The sequence below is a fragment of the Sinocyclocheilus grahami genome, unplaced genomic scaffold, assembly GCF_001515645.1.
Source record: "Sinocyclocheilus grahami isolate Dianchi unplaced genomic scaffold, SAMN03320097.WGS_v1.1 scaffold528.1, whole genome shotgun sequence".
In the NCBI taxonomy this organism is placed as follows: Eukaryota; Metazoa; Chordata; class Actinopteri; order Cypriniformes; family Cyprinidae; genus Sinocyclocheilus; species Sinocyclocheilus grahami.
In genome coordinates, this window is record NW_015505707.1 from 549,503 (window position 1) to 565,858 (window position 16,356).

At 36.2% G+C, this 16,356-nt stretch overlaps 1 protein-coding gene across 1 annotated transcript in view; it reads left to right on the plus strand.

Annotated features, from left to right (window-relative positions):
* The first annotated feature begins 1,752 nt into the window (after positions 1-1,752).
* The window catches only part of LOC107555250 (runt-related transcription factor 1-like), an 18,034-nt gene continuing 3,430 nt past the window's right edge, over positions 1,753-16,356 (plus strand). Inside the window, exons 1-4 of the mRNA XM_016237987.1 lie at positions 1,753-2,485; positions 3,533-3,789; positions 4,775-4,931; positions 9,787-9,891. Of these exons, the coding sequence (XP_016093473.1) occupies positions 2,458-2,485; positions 3,533-3,789; positions 4,775-4,931; positions 9,787-9,891 (547 nt within the window). The 5' untranslated portion in view covers positions 1,753-2,457. The remainder of the gene's footprint in view (positions 2,486-3,532; positions 3,790-4,774; positions 4,932-9,786; positions 9,892-16,356) is intronic.

The following is a 16,356-nucleotide window of genomic DNA, read 5'->3' on the forward strand; positions in this document are numbered from 1 at the left end:
ATATTTTATAGCCGACTACAAGCGCTATTGATTGCTCAACTTTCAGAGATCAGATTACTCCAAATCAGTAAAACACAAGACCGAGATCCTGCGCATCCAAGACCTGCGGTGCCTTCGTGCTAGAAAATCATTTATGATTGGCGTGCATGTTATATTATTTTCCTTAGAATTGATCTTTGCTTTCAGATTCAACCGTTATATCTTCTGACTATACTGAGCCAAAATTATTGTTTATGATAATTGTATTCAGACACTGCACTGCAGTATGTATGTGTGTATATATATATATTTGATTACTGATCTAATATGATGTATTTAGGCTACATAATATATTTGTATATTTTAATATATAGCCAAAATGATTATAATTGTTTTATATTACTTAGTTACAAACACGATTAGATTGATGAGTTCATGTTTTTATGAACACATCTTTCTTGTTCTTCACTAAAAGTCCATCTACGTAGATGTTCTGACATTTAAACACACAAGAGGCCACTTTATTGTCAGTTTAACTGAAATGCATCATATTTGTTTACAATAAGATACATTTCAGAGCTGAAATAAAAAGACTGACTCGGGTATAGTTTGTGTAATAAACAGGATGACTTGTACAGAGGCTGGGTTTTCATTAGTATGACTGATATCAGGATTTGCATTTAGTTTTGTGTTTCACGTTCAGTAAAGACAACAAGGAAGATGAGACGTGAATAACACGCATCTCATAATGCAGCTCTTTACATTTTAACAAATGAATCAGGCCTCGTAACCGGAGCAGAACAAGATCTCTTGTTCTCTGTTATTGTTATGAGTGACTCTGCACAGTTTGATATGACTAATGCAACTTTATCTTGGGAATTTGCAACATTTGCTGCTTCACAGTCCTCCTCCAAATGAATCTCAAACATGATTCAATAATTTAGTTTTTTATTAGAACTTTTGAAGAGTCCATCAGATGTTCTTTCATAAAGCACAGGCAGATATCTACTGAAAATGATAGATGTTAAAGTGGATTTGGCCTCAAACGTGGCTCTTGACGATGCCGTGTTGACTGCAGTATTTACAGTTCCCGTAATCAGCCAGACTTGTTCTGTATGTACGCTTCCCATCCCGTGTTTATTCTGAGCATGAACCATTCTGAACTGGAAAAGTGCATTTCTTAAAACAAGGTGTCACGCTATTATTATTTATAATTAATTATTATAGTGATTCCAGTACTGCGCTTTCTTTGTGAAGGCATGCGCTTTCAGATGAATTCACATTCTGTTCATTTTACTGAAAGATGGCGAAACATTTCTGTGTTGCTTGCCATTTCTACTTCATGAATTCAGTATGAGGATCTATAACAGACTCCATATGGCGCATGTAGATCATCTGCTGCCCCCTTTTGGCTACAAAACACAGATTAGAGCATTACCAAGTCGGTTTCGATCAGACATGATTTCTCTTTCGTGTGCGACTTTTTTCTTCCTTTTTAGAAAAAAAATTAAAATAAAACTCTTAGACTCTTGAAATTTGTTGATGTTCCTATAATGAAATTTTTGTTTGCATGATTTACTAGCATCACATTAGTTTCCTGGCTGATATCATGTTCCTTCTGATAAAACAAAAACAACATCTGGTACAAAACTAACTTTTTTATTATATGTGTTCCTTATACTTTTAACAATTGTTTATATGATTTCTTAAAATAATATATTAGATTATAATCTATTTAAACAAACTGTTTTTGCTTTAGTTTAACCTACATTTTAGCTGCCATTTGATAAGTAACTTAAATCCAGACAATTCAACGGTGAACCATTTGACGCGAGCGCGCGAGGAATTCCATTGACTGCTCAGATCCACCTTTTCCTCCGTTTCGGACCGTCTTCTGATTGGTCGAGCCTGTCGAGGTCTGTCATCGCTGACCAATGAGAACGTTCGGGGGGAAGGCCCATGCAAATGAGCTCTCCTGGCTGGCGTTCCTGCGCTGCCCATTGCCAGTAAAAGCGCGTCGCTGCCGAGAGATTCATTCACAACGCATCATCCTTTCCACTGCGAGCGGCGTCCTGGATTTTGGAAGAACACTTTCTCTTTAAACAGCTACAGCTACAGTGTTATAGAACTGAGTGCATGCACTTTTTATACAGTTAAAGACTGAAAGCGAACGCGCTGGCGTCAGGTGCGCGGTTTGCAAGGTGCGCAACTTTACGCACACTTTCGAAAGGATACGCGAGCGCAAGATCGTCCTCTCTTGATGGCACCTGCTGAAAGAGCAACAACGTCTCCATAAACTGTCTTGAGTTCGGTTCAGACTGAACGGCACGGTTTGCGCCTCACCAAACGGATAGTAAGACGCGCAAACTTTCCACGTCGCGCTTGAGCTAATCCACTTGATCCGTCCGATCAGCTGCTCGTCTGGAGCCCTGGATCCTGACTCTGACTCTGACTGAGAGGGTGTTCAAAAGATACCAAATGGTTTTTCTTTGGGACGCCAAATACGGTAAGAGCGTTTCTCAGCTCTGCGTAACGGCGGTTTCGCGAGTCTATTTTTACGCGTCACGTTCCATGATGTCTGAATGTTCATAGCTGCTAATAATCACCGAAAGCTTTAACCTTAAGCGAAATCGTGATGTAAATGTGACATTCCCGGTCAAAAACACTGCAGATTCTCTCTCTCTCAACTTCACTTCGCTTTATTTGGCACGACTAAATCTATAGTTATATGTCAAAGCAGTGTAAAATAATTAGAATTATATTAGAATGCAAAAGGATTAAGCAGGTAGTATTTTCAAACAACTTAGAATTGCATTAAAATTAGAAGTCAATCGGCAAAATGAACAAAAAAGCAATACGTTTATGAATAAGTAATTCAATATGAGTTATAAAAAATAAAGATATTCAAAATAAGACTAAATATGAGAGGCAAATCAAATTAGCTGATCTAAAAATGCATTAGAAATGTATATAAAAATGACTGAATTGTAACAGAAGTACGTTTTCCATGATGAACTTGTTTTTAAATGTAATTTTGATATTTGTAATCAGAGATTAAGTAGTGTTAATTTTACTAGAAATTATTATTCTGCCTAGTAATACAGTGCTGAGCAATGCAACATCTGAGATTTACTTAATTGCGAAAGTAGTGGTTTGTTTTACACTTTTTTGCACTTTTCTTATTGTGACCATGCATTACAGTGAGTTTACTATAGTGTTTTTTTGGCCCAACTCAAAGTAAAATCACTGTAGGCCTACTACAGGCAAAACAGTGTCTTATTGGTTTTATTTAAGATACCAATATTTCATAAATAATTATTAATTTTACTAGAAATTATTTTGCGTAGTAATACAGTGGCAAGCAAGGCAACACTTGGTGCATTAATATAGATGTGTGCATATCAGTAGCATCAACTGTTGCTTATTTAATCTCATTTTAGACCTGTAGCTCAACATTTTTTGAAACATCTCAGATTTACTTTTTGCAAAATTGTGAACTTTTTACATTTTCTGTTGAGTTGCGTGAAAGGCCTAATGCAAGTTTGCGTTTCAGAACCTGCGCCTGGGCGACGCTTCACGCCTCCCTCGACCACCCTGAGCTCGGGGAAGATGAATGAGGGGTTGCCCCTGGGGGCTCAGGAGAGCAGCGGCGCCGCCCTGATGGGCAAACTGCGCATGGCTGACCGGAGCATGGTGGAGGTGCTTTCCGACCACCCAGGAGAGCTGGTGCGCACCGACAGCCCCAACTTCCTCTGCTCCGTCCTGCCAACACATTGGCGCTGCAACAAGACGCTGCCCATCGCCTTCAAGGTACCTGACCGCAGACCGCTGGTATCTGTGAATGACATCTTATGGTTTAATAATATTGTGCAATATGAAGAAATATGCATGCATTTTTTTTTCTCAGGCTCGAGGACGTTTTAAAATCTTACAATCTGACATTGGCCTTTTTTAATGCACATCCTTAATTAAGCTAATGATTTGGCGGGAAGCGTCAGTAATTGTTGTTAATCTCCTGTTGTCACTGGTGACCCCAACAACTTTCATCATCATCATCTTCCGCATTTGGCAAATGACAGTAAAAATGCGAACCACCCAGTCTTGCCAAAACCAGAGCGTAGTGCTGTGAGGCATGTGTGTGCTCTGAAACAAAGAGCTGAAGAATGTGCTGACATGTACAGTTAATATGCAAATAACCTGCTCATTTAGTTTAGATGTGGAGATATTGCACGAGTAGACGTGACGCAGGACTGTAAAGAGGATTTGAATGTTGTTTGGTTTTCGTTTTCACCCTCTGCCAAATGTTTTTGCTTAGTGATAAAGTAATTAAATAAGATCTTTTGTTAAGTCTAATAATAGTATATGCACACTAGTGTTCGAAAGTTTGGGGTCAGTATGATTGTTAAAAACAAACAAATAAACACATAGATACATAAATAAATAAATAAAAATAGTAGTTGAAGTAATGATGCTGAAAATTCAGCTCTGATCACAGCAATAAATTACATTTTACAATATATTCACACAGAAAACAGTTATTTAAAAAAGAACTGTATAATTGAGCAAATAAATACAGTGTTGGTGAGTATAAAAACTTCTTTAAAAAATCTTAAATATATATTAAATCAATGGTTTTTATCATATTGTTAATATTATGTTTTTTTTCCCGTCTTTTTCATTATTCGTCCTATTTTTATCATTGTGGCGGAGTGTGATAACTGATTTGTTTTTAAAATGCAGTTTTGACAAAGGTTTAAACGTATCTTACATATCTTCTTTATTCATTGGTTGACAGGTGGTTGCCCTCGGTGACATCCCTGATGGCACTTTGGTCACAGTGATGGCCGGCAATGATGAGAATTACTCTGCCGAACTCCGCAATGCCACAGCCGCCATCAAGAGTCAAGTGGCTCGTTTTAATGACCTGCGTTTCGTTGGCCGCAGCGGACGAGGTAAAATGCATATAACGCTTTAAAAAATAACAGATTTGCTCCTCACCTAGACATACAAATGTTTGAGAAGGAAACAGTTGATGTAGACTCACCACTGAGCCGTGACGGAGATATTTTAATGCCAGTGTCTACGTGTGTTCATGCTTGGCTAAATGTGTGTGTTCCTGTGTGTTTTGATATAGAACTCACACATGTCAGCACAGTCCGTTACCTGTCGCTGTGGCACGTGGCCAGTGCAGTCAAATACTGCAGATCTTATCTATTTAAATCACAACACTTGCTAGTCATCCAGTCCTTTGTACCACCGTCTGATTGTTGAACTGCTGTGGTCGCAGAGCAATTTTTGTGGCTTGTATTTTAGATATTTAAAGCAGCCAAAATGTGACTTGTGAGAAAATGAGGAGTGACTTCTTACTGTATTTGTGATGTATGAATCGTCCAGCTTCCGTAATGACAGAGTAGTTAGTCAACAGAACGACTGGCTTCTGGGAAAACGAGGGGTCCCGCAGGGCTCGATTCAAGGCCCGATGTGATTTCGCTGATATAGCCCTCAGCGCTAACACCACTGCTTTTAACCTACATGTCTGGGCCTGCGATAAATATACGGATGCATACACACTCCTTTGTCCTGCTCTCTTTTGTCTGCGTCATCATTTGAACACAGCATAATAGAGGCAACAAAGTCGATGTTTGCAACAGGTGTGCTTGCGTGGTTTGAGCACAAAATGCATGCATTGAAAATTGAAACTGAGTTTGTGTACAAAGAAAAGCATAAATGTTTAGTCGAGATTGTTAAACCAAACATATTTGTCCATTTTACTGGATGAAAGTCTTGCTTTTCAGTGCATTTCAGACATGCACATCCTCACAGACTGTTGTTTATCTGAGCAACACGATGTTTGAGAGCACCAAGAGCAGCTGCGCTCTGGTGCGATGGAAGTGATTAGGTTTAGTGCCGGAAAAGAGTGCGGATCGAGAAAAAACAGCAAGAGCGTGTTAAGTAAGGGAGAAATGTAAACTATGCATTTCTACACACACTCTAGCTACTCTGTATTATTCAGACGAGTAGATAAGACAATAAAGACTGTATCTGTGTGGCTTTTTGTCCATCCATCTTTGTTTTTGCAGCATCGTGAGTCGCTTGATGTCTTCTTCAGGCACATTTATATGCACACATTTATAAAGTGTCTTGCTTTGTGAGTTTGACTTTCCCATACACACCAACACACCGCACAGTGCTCTACAAAACAGACACATATAATCAAATTATAAACAAATCCCCCCCTTCACACACACACACTATGTAGGGACATTCCCTTGAGAAACGCCCTGCACTTCCTCCCTGTTTGGGCATTGAGCCTCTCAGACAGAACGTCTCCCATCCAGACGCTAAACCACTGAACCACAGTCAGTGTGTGTGTGTGTGTGTGTGTGTGTTAGTGCAGAAGGTTTTGTGATGAGTGTGTTTGACAGGAACAGATGAGTAAGTGTTTTGCATTTATATTTCTTGAGAATTCATATACAAAATACTACTATCGAATTATTGCCATATACTGTATACCAGGGTGATGTAAATGTTTAAAAACCAGTCATATACATGTGGCAGTACCATGGTATCAGATGATATTGACATGTACTATGGTATTTACATGGTACTCAAAATAACACCATGCTAATACCATGCTGCATGTCCAAAAACATGGTATTGTCATGGCACTGGGTCCAAATACCATGGTATTATCATGGGACTCAAAGGAACTTCAAAGAAGCACCATGGCACCATTTCCAAAAAAAAACATGAGTAATTTTTTTAAGCGATTACTATGGTATTTAAATGATTCTCCAAGGAACTTTGTGGCAGTACCATGGTATCAGATAGTTGGTACTTTGTTGGTAAATACCATGGCATCATGTCCAAAAAAACATGCAAGTATGTTTTGTACGTGAGGTATTACTGTGTTGCCATGTTCACTTGCAAAAAATCCATATGTACATGTACCATATCCAAAAGCATGGTAATAGCATGCTGCTTTTTTTTTTTTTTTTTTGCAGTGAGTGAGTTATTCATGTGGTGCCATGCTTTTAGAATCAAGGTAAAACCAAGGTACTTTAATACACATATCATGGTACTGATGATTTATTAGGCTATACTCTTACACTTACAAAAAAGTGCCATGGTACTACCATGATTTTTTGGATGTGTCCATGTTAGTACTTTGGAGTTCCATAGAAATGCCATGGTAAAGTGCCATTAAGTACTGTATATGTAATATTACCATGGTACTGCCACAGTAGTGGTTGTTTACTATGGTATTTATGCGGTTCTCGAAGGTACCTCAAAGAATACCATACTGTATGTCCAAAAACATATTACTGTAATTATCATATTATTGTATTACTGTGTCCAAATGCATAGTTATGCCATAATTTGACACATACCGTGGTATTGAATGACCACATGGTTTGTACATGTAAAATACCATGGTACTTTTCTATAAACTGATTATTCAGAACGTTTGGTTGTAAAAGCAGAGTGTTAGCTCAGTGTCACAGTGTTATAAGTGTGTTTTCCTGGATGTGATGTGATGTTTGTGTGTGAGATCATGGCACACAGAAGTGGATCGGTGTTGTCACAGCGACTGCGCTCAGAATAGCACCTGGCATCGCACTCAAGCGCTGATCCTTGGCGCGGCCCGTGTTTGTGTGTGCGTCGCACATCTGTGCATATGTGTGTGGTCAGGCCCTCGTAGTTTGTCAGATTTTGGGGAACAGCTTGGAGTTTTTCCCAGCTCTATTTTCTGGCTGAGTAGCGAGCAGCGCGTGTGCGTGTAACTGTACCTTGCTTTGGCTGGCGAGCTTGGGCCCGTTTAGCGCAGTGTAACTCAAACCCACTGTTGGCACGCAAGTGTTCGCCTCCCTGGGGTCCATCTCATCGTCATAGCGATGAGTGACAGGTGAAGGCATCAGGAATTGTGGGTACAGACCCCAGCTCCCATAATCCTCATAGGCAAATCCGGTTTGTGTCGTTTGGCACATGTGCACGTCTCGCCTCATAATGTCAGTCAAAACATGAGAAACCGCTCATTATGAAATCATCGTTTGAATGAGTTTGTTGAGTCATAGCCAGAGTGAATTAATATAAACACTGCTTTTAGGGCAGTCAGTGTTTTTAAAGCATTTTTTTTTTTTCGGAGCAGTATGTTGAGGATTTGTTTCACAAAATTTCACAGGATTTGTTTAACTTAATGTGGCAACAGTGACAACTAAATGACAATTATACAGAAACGTTAAAAACTCAAATCAAATGTGTTTGTGATGCATACCCTTTTTTGTTTTTTTAGGAAATGAATACCTTTATTCTGCAATTAAATTGATCAAAAGTGACAGTAAAGACATTTATGATGTTACAAAAGATTTCAAATGTATTTGAACTTTCTATTCATCAAAGAATCCTGAAAAAATAAAATGCATCAGGGTTTCCACAAAAATATTGTGTAGCACAACTGTTTTAATTTATAATAATCAGCAAATCAGCATATTAGAATGATTTCTGAAGATCATGTGACACTGAAGACTGGAGTAATGATGCTGAAAATTCAGCTTTGATCACAGCGATTAATTACATTTTAACAGATATTCACACAGAAAACAGCTATTTAAAATCATAATAATATTTAACAATTGTATACTGTATTTTTGATAAATGCTGCCTTGATGAGCAGAAGAGACTCCTTTCAAAAACATTAATAACTCTTAATGACCACGAACGTTTGAATGGTTCTTCTAATAACTCATAAATCTAATTACTGACCATAATATAGATGGTTTTCTATGGAGTTGTAGAATAACACGAAAAAAAATCCCAAAATCAAAAGAAAAAAAAATGAATTATATTTTACATCAAATAAAATTAAGCTAGTTTTTGTACCATTAAAAGTTTTAGCATTTAATCATTATTTTTATGACAGTTAAGCGCGCTTTATGATGTTTAATGTGTCCTGATGTTTTTACTTAGATTTTTTTATTGTAATTTTCATTATGCTTGTAATTTCATTACTCAAAAACAATAGTAGTACTTATAAATTACACCCAATAATGTGTATGCTTGGTTATTTTATTTAATATTTTATTTTGGCATGTTTTTTGGCATTACGGTATACGTTTGAAGACTTTTTGCATTAAGGTGTTAAGAATTTGGCTGTGAAATGTGTCATGAAAATAATGTCAATTGCAAACAATCCTAAATGTCCTAAAAAATTACTTTCATATTTTTTTCTTTTGACTTTGGGGTGAAATGCAATCTTGGCTGATTTTATGACTTTCACCTTTTTTCGGTTGTTTGTATTTGTAAGCATGTATATTGTTGTTTCAGTGCATGTGAAATCTGTCCGTCTTTGCCGTGGCTCCTCTCGATATCTCACTGTATTATTTCTGACTCTCTCTCTCTCTTCGAGATCGTCCATGTGTCCTCTGTTTATTTGGGGATGCGGTCACATGACGCGCTGTTTGGCCCGTGTCTCTGCTGTGCTGTCTGAACTCTGTCTCTGTTTAAGGACACAACAAAGGCGACTTTAAATTCCGTCGATCAGACTTCGATCAGACTTCTGTGTCTGATCGTGGGGTTTTTATTGTGACACGAGCACTTATGAAGACAGCCGTCCATCAGATAGATCAGCCATAATGTCTTCATCCAGAAATGCACGCGCGCTCAGTCTCGACTCGCTTACTCTGTTTCACAGTATTACACTCCTTTAAATATGTACATCTCACATGTAGCTACTAAAAAATATATCCTGTGAATACATGCTAAATATATTCTGCAAATGCTGATTGAAATGTTGTCTGTGTTTTTCAGGCAAGAGTTTCACTCTCACCATCACCGTCTTCACAAACCCTCCTCAGGTGGCCACGTATCAGAGAGCCATAAAGATCACTGTGGACGGACCCCGAGAACCACGACGTGAGTTACCACACACGCAAATATAAATATATGAAATATAGTTTAAAAATTTAATATCATTTATTAGACCCTGGAGCACAAAAGCAGTGTTAAGTCGCTGGGGGATATTTGTAGCAATAGCCAACAATACATTGTATGGGTCAAAATTGTTGAGTTTTCTTTTATGCCAAAAATCATTAGGATATTAAGTAAAGATCATGTTCCATGAAGATATTTAGTAAATGTCCTACCGTGAATATATCAAAACTTAATGTTTGATTAGTAATATGCATTGCTAAGAACTTCATTTGGACAACTTTAAAGATGATTTTCTCAATATTTAGATTTTTTTGCACACTCAGATTCCAGATTTTCTAATAGTTGTATCTCAGCCAAATATTGTCCTCTCCTAACAAACCATACATCAATGGAAAGCTTATTTACTCAGCTTCCATGTGATGTATAAATCTCAATTTCGAAAAATTGACCCTTATGAGTGGTTTTGTGGTGCGCGCTCACATATATTAAATATATATAATATATATATATATATATATATATATATGTGTGTGTATACATATATGTATATGTATATACAGTATATATGTATATATATAAATAAAATTTATTTACATATAATATAAATAAAAATATAAAAGCACATATTCACACACACACTATTTTTGAGGCGATACATGTAATATGTGTACTGCCAACTTGTGTTTTTATAGTTATGTTCGTTATCACTCGTTTGATCAGTGTCAAACTGCGAATTAAAGTTTGTGTTTGATGTGGTTTGGCTGTTGGTGGCCGGATGGGTTTCATTTAGTCTCTTCTGTGATTTCAGTCAGTTTGACAAGTAACTTGTGAGATTTGAGTATGATTAGTATGTTGGTTCACAGGAAACTTTTTATGCCACTTACAAGCCTGTGCATAGTATAGTGATGGTATCTGACGTAAATACTATGGAACTGAATGTTTTTACCGTATGTATTAGATGGTATTCAAGGTATGGCAAAGAAAACCTGTGTTAATTTTTGTTAGTGGAATGTTTTTATTTAAAATAATACTTTAAAAATGACAAATAGGAAAAAAGACATGAATGATATTAATACTGACAGTGAAGATAGTGAAAAGTTGTTGCATAATTTATGTAATCTTTTAATTATATTATTTTTAAGTTTTAATAATAATAATAATTTATATGTATTGTGTCTTAAGATTTTCATTGTTATAATAATCTTTATTATTATTATTTATCATTTATTTTAACTTGACTTTAGTATATTACATTATTATTATTAGCAGTAGTATTAGTATTATTACTTCATTTTCATTGTTTTATTAGTAATTACATTTTTAATAATAATAATTTAATAATTATAACAATTACTTAAACATTTTAATATGCATTAAATTAATTATTGTTATTATTATTAAGTGTATTTTTATTAAAGTACCAGGACTGCCATTAATATTGAGTTATCTTTCCACAAATTATTTGTATTGGTATACCACACTATTTGTATTGGTATGTCTCTGAATCATATTGGTCGGTGTGTGTGTGTGTGTGTGTGTGTTTTAATAGCATGTCTTTATATGAGTGCGTATCACGCTGTGCTCTCGTGTTGGTGGCCGTGCCGGCTCTATTCCCCGTTGGTCCGTTATTCCGGTCGGGAATCCGTCGGACGGCGCCACCCCACATATTCTGGGTCTGTCTGGCGGGATGCGCTGGCCTCGTCTTCAAAGCGCTCAGACGCGTTCTCTGATTTCAGCAGGACTTCCTCTCCTCGCGTGCGCAGACGACTGCGCGGATGAGTGCGGCTGATGGTTTCACACAGCTGCGACCGCATCTTTTCCGTTTGCCTTTTTCTCTCATCGCCTGTGATCATTAATCCCACCGTGCTCTATGTGTGAGGTCAGAGCGACTCACACACTCACACACACATCAGACACCACAGCACCTTCAACTGGAGCAATGACACGCTCAATCAGCATCAATAGTAGTAGCATGTGAGATGTACAGAAGTGTGTGTGTGGTCAGATCATGGTGTACATGCTGTGTGTGTGTGTGTGTGTGTGTGTGTGTGACTCATGGGGACTCGTGTCACGGTGGGGACCTAAATTGTGGTCCCCACGGGTACAAAAGCTTATAAATCATACAGAATTAAGTTTTTTGAAAATCTAAAAATGCAGAAAGTTTCCTGTGAGGTGTGTGTGTGTGTGTGTGTGTGTGTGTGTTTAAGTGGCTTTGATTGTGTTAATGGACAGTCAGTAACTAAATCGTTCTCTCTCATCTCCGTTGTGTGTGTGTGTGTGTGTGTGTGTGTGTTTCTTTTTAAATAATTTTATTTTATTTATTAATTTATTTTATTTACTTTATTTACTAAAATCTAAGAACATTTTATATAAGTGAGAATATAAATTAGAAATGAACATAAATCAAAAATAGAAAAAGAAAACAAATAGAAAATAGAAAACTTTCTATAGTTCCCTCACAAACCCGTTTGGGAAACCCAACCATTCTATTCTATTCTATTCTATTCTATTCTATTCTATTCTATTCTATTCTATTTTGTTTCGTAGTCCTTCACCCCTCATAATCCGTCTATAGATAATTCTAGGCATCACTGACCTCATTAGAGTCAGTAGTAAAAATCAAATGAATTGCTTTTGCTGGAATAGATACATTTCATAAAATCAATCAGAATTTCCTGCAAACGCTTGTTGTGCTTTTGCATTAGTGTGTAATAGTTCAGGGATAGTGGAAGGAAGTGTGTGTGTGTGTGTGTGTGTGTGTGTGTGTGTGTGTGGGGCACGTTGTTTTTGGTTCTGCTTGTTCCTGGCAGGTGACGGGGGGGAAGCGGGGACACATCACACATCATCGGACGTTCAGACATAACAAATACAGTGAACAAGGCCTCCTTTGATTGGAGCTTAGACAAGCATGCCAGAGCGTGCCGCCACACACACACACGCACACATCTAGGCATCACTGACCTCATTAGAGTCAGTAGTAAAAATCAAATGAATTGCTTTTGCTGGAATAGATACATTTCATAAAATCAATCAGAATTTCCTGCAAACGCTTGTTGTGCTTTTGCATTAGTGTGTAATAGTTCAGGGATAGTGGCAGTATAATATGCTGATTTGCTGCTCAAGAAACATTTCTGATTATTATCAGTATTGAAAACACCCAATATTTTTGTGGAAACCGTGATACAATTTATTTTTCAGGATTCAATGATAAATAGTAAGTTCAAAAGAACCGCATTTATTTGAAAAATAAATATATTTTTTAACATTATAAATGTCTTTACTGTCACTTTTTATCCATTTAATGCATCCTTGATGATTAAAAGCAATAAGTTCTTTCAGTCTTTAGAACAGTAGTGTATATATTCAGAGCCGTCTTCTGAGAAATCGACTGATTACAGCTCTAAGTTTGGCCTCAGCGGCACTTCTGCTTTTCATGCGTTGTTTAAAACATTTCCCAATCTGTAAACACAGACCTCCCGCTCCGAAATACTCAGATCCTCTCGGTTTCTCTTCCCCTTCATGGGTGCAGATGGGAGAAAGGTGTGTGTGTGAGAGAGAACGACAGAAAGACGAGCACCTTGCAAATGCGTAACGAGGAGGAAGCAGAACGCAGAAAAGAGGAAGTGAGACGTGTTTGACAGGAAGCAGGCTTGTGTGAAAATCCCTCATTCAAAGTGCAACCAAATCTAGCGCTGTTTGATTTTATTCATGGAAATAAGGACATTAAATGAAACAAACAGTTTTTAAACTAAAATGATGTTAGTGCTGGTAACAGCCTAAATCACCAAAGTCTGCATTTAATCAATAAATCATTTTACAGCTCTGCATGGCAACTAGTGACTCATTGGTGACCGTTTTGATTTCCGCAAACAGCAGAAAAGAGGAAGTGAGACGTGTTTGACAGGAAGCAGGCTTGTGTGAAAATCCCTCATTCAAAGTGCAACCAAATCTAGTGCTGTTTGATTTTATTCATGGAAATAAGGACATTAAATGAAACAAACAGTTTTTAAACTAAAATGATGTTAGTGCTTGTAACAGCCTAAATCACCAAAGTCTGCATTTAATCAATAAATCATTTTACAGCTCTGCATGGCAACTAGTGACTCATTGGTGACCGTTTTGATTTCCGCAAACGAATTTTCTTAGAAACGTCGGAGGAACTGATGATGGAGCGATGAAAGGCCTGCACCGAGCCGGACTGCATGTTTCCTGCAGCGGGATTACGGCCAGCGGAAACCCTTATTAAGTCACTCTCTTTCGCTCTCCTTCTTTGCTACTTCTCTTTTCATACCATGAAAATCAGAAGCAGCTGCTCGCATGGGCCCGATGTGTCCGTGTTTGTTAGTGTGCCGGCGTGTTCGGACGAGATCTGCAGTGTGCAGAATTGAGGATGTGCATTTATTTAAATGTGACCCTGGACCACAAAACCAGTCATAAGGGTCAATCTTTCGAAATTGAGATGTATGCATCATCTGAAAGCTGAATAAAGAAGCTTTCCATTGATATATGACAATATTTGGCTGAGATGCAACTATTTGAAAATCTGGAATCTGAGGGTGCAAAAAAATCTAAATATTGAGAAATCATCTTTAAAGTTGTCCAAATGAAGTTCTTAGCAATGCATATTACTAATCAAACATTAAGTTTTAAAATATTTACGGTAGGAAATTTACAAAATATCTTCATGGAACATGATCTTTACTTAATATCCTAATGATTTTTGGCATAAAAGAAAAATCAATAATTTTGACCCATACAATGTATTGTTGGCTATTGCTAGAAATATCCCCCAGCGACTCAACACTGCTTTTGTGCTCCAGAGTCACATATATTTTTTATTATATTTTAATTTATTTATTTTAATATTTTGATGTCCTTTTTATTATTAGAATTTTTAAATATAACTATTTAATTTTATTTTCATTTCAGTTTTAGCTGTAGGTTATATTTTTTCAGTTACATTTCTAATTTTAGTTTAAGCTTTTAGTCTTATATTGTGTGTGAGTGTGAGTGTGAGTGTGAGTGTGTGAGTGTGAGTATGTTTTTTAATACTGTATATTTGGAAACTTTTGGTGTAGCGGCCACTGCTGTAGTTTTTATTTTTTTTGGTCTCAATCACTAAAACAATGTGGCATTATCAAACTCGCAGCCAAACTTCTCGAATGTCCTCAGATGCTTTGGTTTTTCTCAGTAGTTTTCTGAAAGTGGATGAATCGGAGCGAATGGAACTGGCTGAAGGATGGAATTCTGCTGTCTGATAACTGAGACTTTGGTAATAACAACTTTGATCATTCCCACAAATCGAGCCTCAGAGGATCGCAATGAATTCTTCTCAGGAAAACGATTTCAAAGCCACTTCTAAAAGACGTGTTTCCAGTCATTACAGGAACACATTCCCAAGTCCACTCTTCTCACTTCCCATTTAGAAATGATTATTTTCTTAACCCGTATGCTGTTCATTTTTCCATGGATGACAGAAAGCGTTTAGTAGAGCTGCTCCGATTGGCAATGATCAGTTTAATAATCAAATCTACATAATGCATCTTCAAAGAAACAAATTTAAATATATGATAAAGAGGTTATGGAGATTTAAATATCAGTCTGTTTTACACACAAACCTATTGTATAACTGGAATATAGTGTATATAGATTCATACGGACAGGTTCCTTTTATTTTAGTATTAATATACCTTTCATATTATTTATTAATATTTTGATGTCGATTTTAATTTTAGATTTTCAGTTTTCATTTGAATTTTCGTTTGTTGTCATTTTAATGTGTTTTTGTCAAATATATATATATTTATTTATTTATTTAAATATTTCTAGTTACTGTGACGTTTTCCGTCTAATATTTTTATTTTATTATATTATTTTATTTTTTAGCTTTATTAAGGTTTTGATGTAGTTTTTATTTTTATATTTTAAATTTTCATTTTAGTTTAAGTTTTAGCATTTTTATGTTTTATATATATTTATATGCATTAGTGCTGGGCAATGATTAATTGCATCCAAAATGAAAGTTTTTGTTTATATAATATATGTGTGTGTACTGTGTATATTTATTATGTACGTATATATAAAGACACACACATATAGTATATATTTTGAAAATATTTACATTTATATTCATATAATTTATATAAATTTAATATATAAGCATAACATATTTTTCTTAAATATATATAAATGCATGTGTGTGTGTGTATTTTTATATATATATATAATAAATATACACAGTACACACACATATATTATATAAACAAAAACTTTCATTTTGGATGCGATTAATCATTGCCCAGCACTAATATATATTTCTTTTTATAACTTTATATTTATTTAGTTTTAAATATTTATTTAGTTTTAGTAATTTTAGTACTTCAACTTAAACCTATTTTATATCAGTTGCCAAGACAATATTAAAAAAAAAAAAAAAATGTTAAGCTT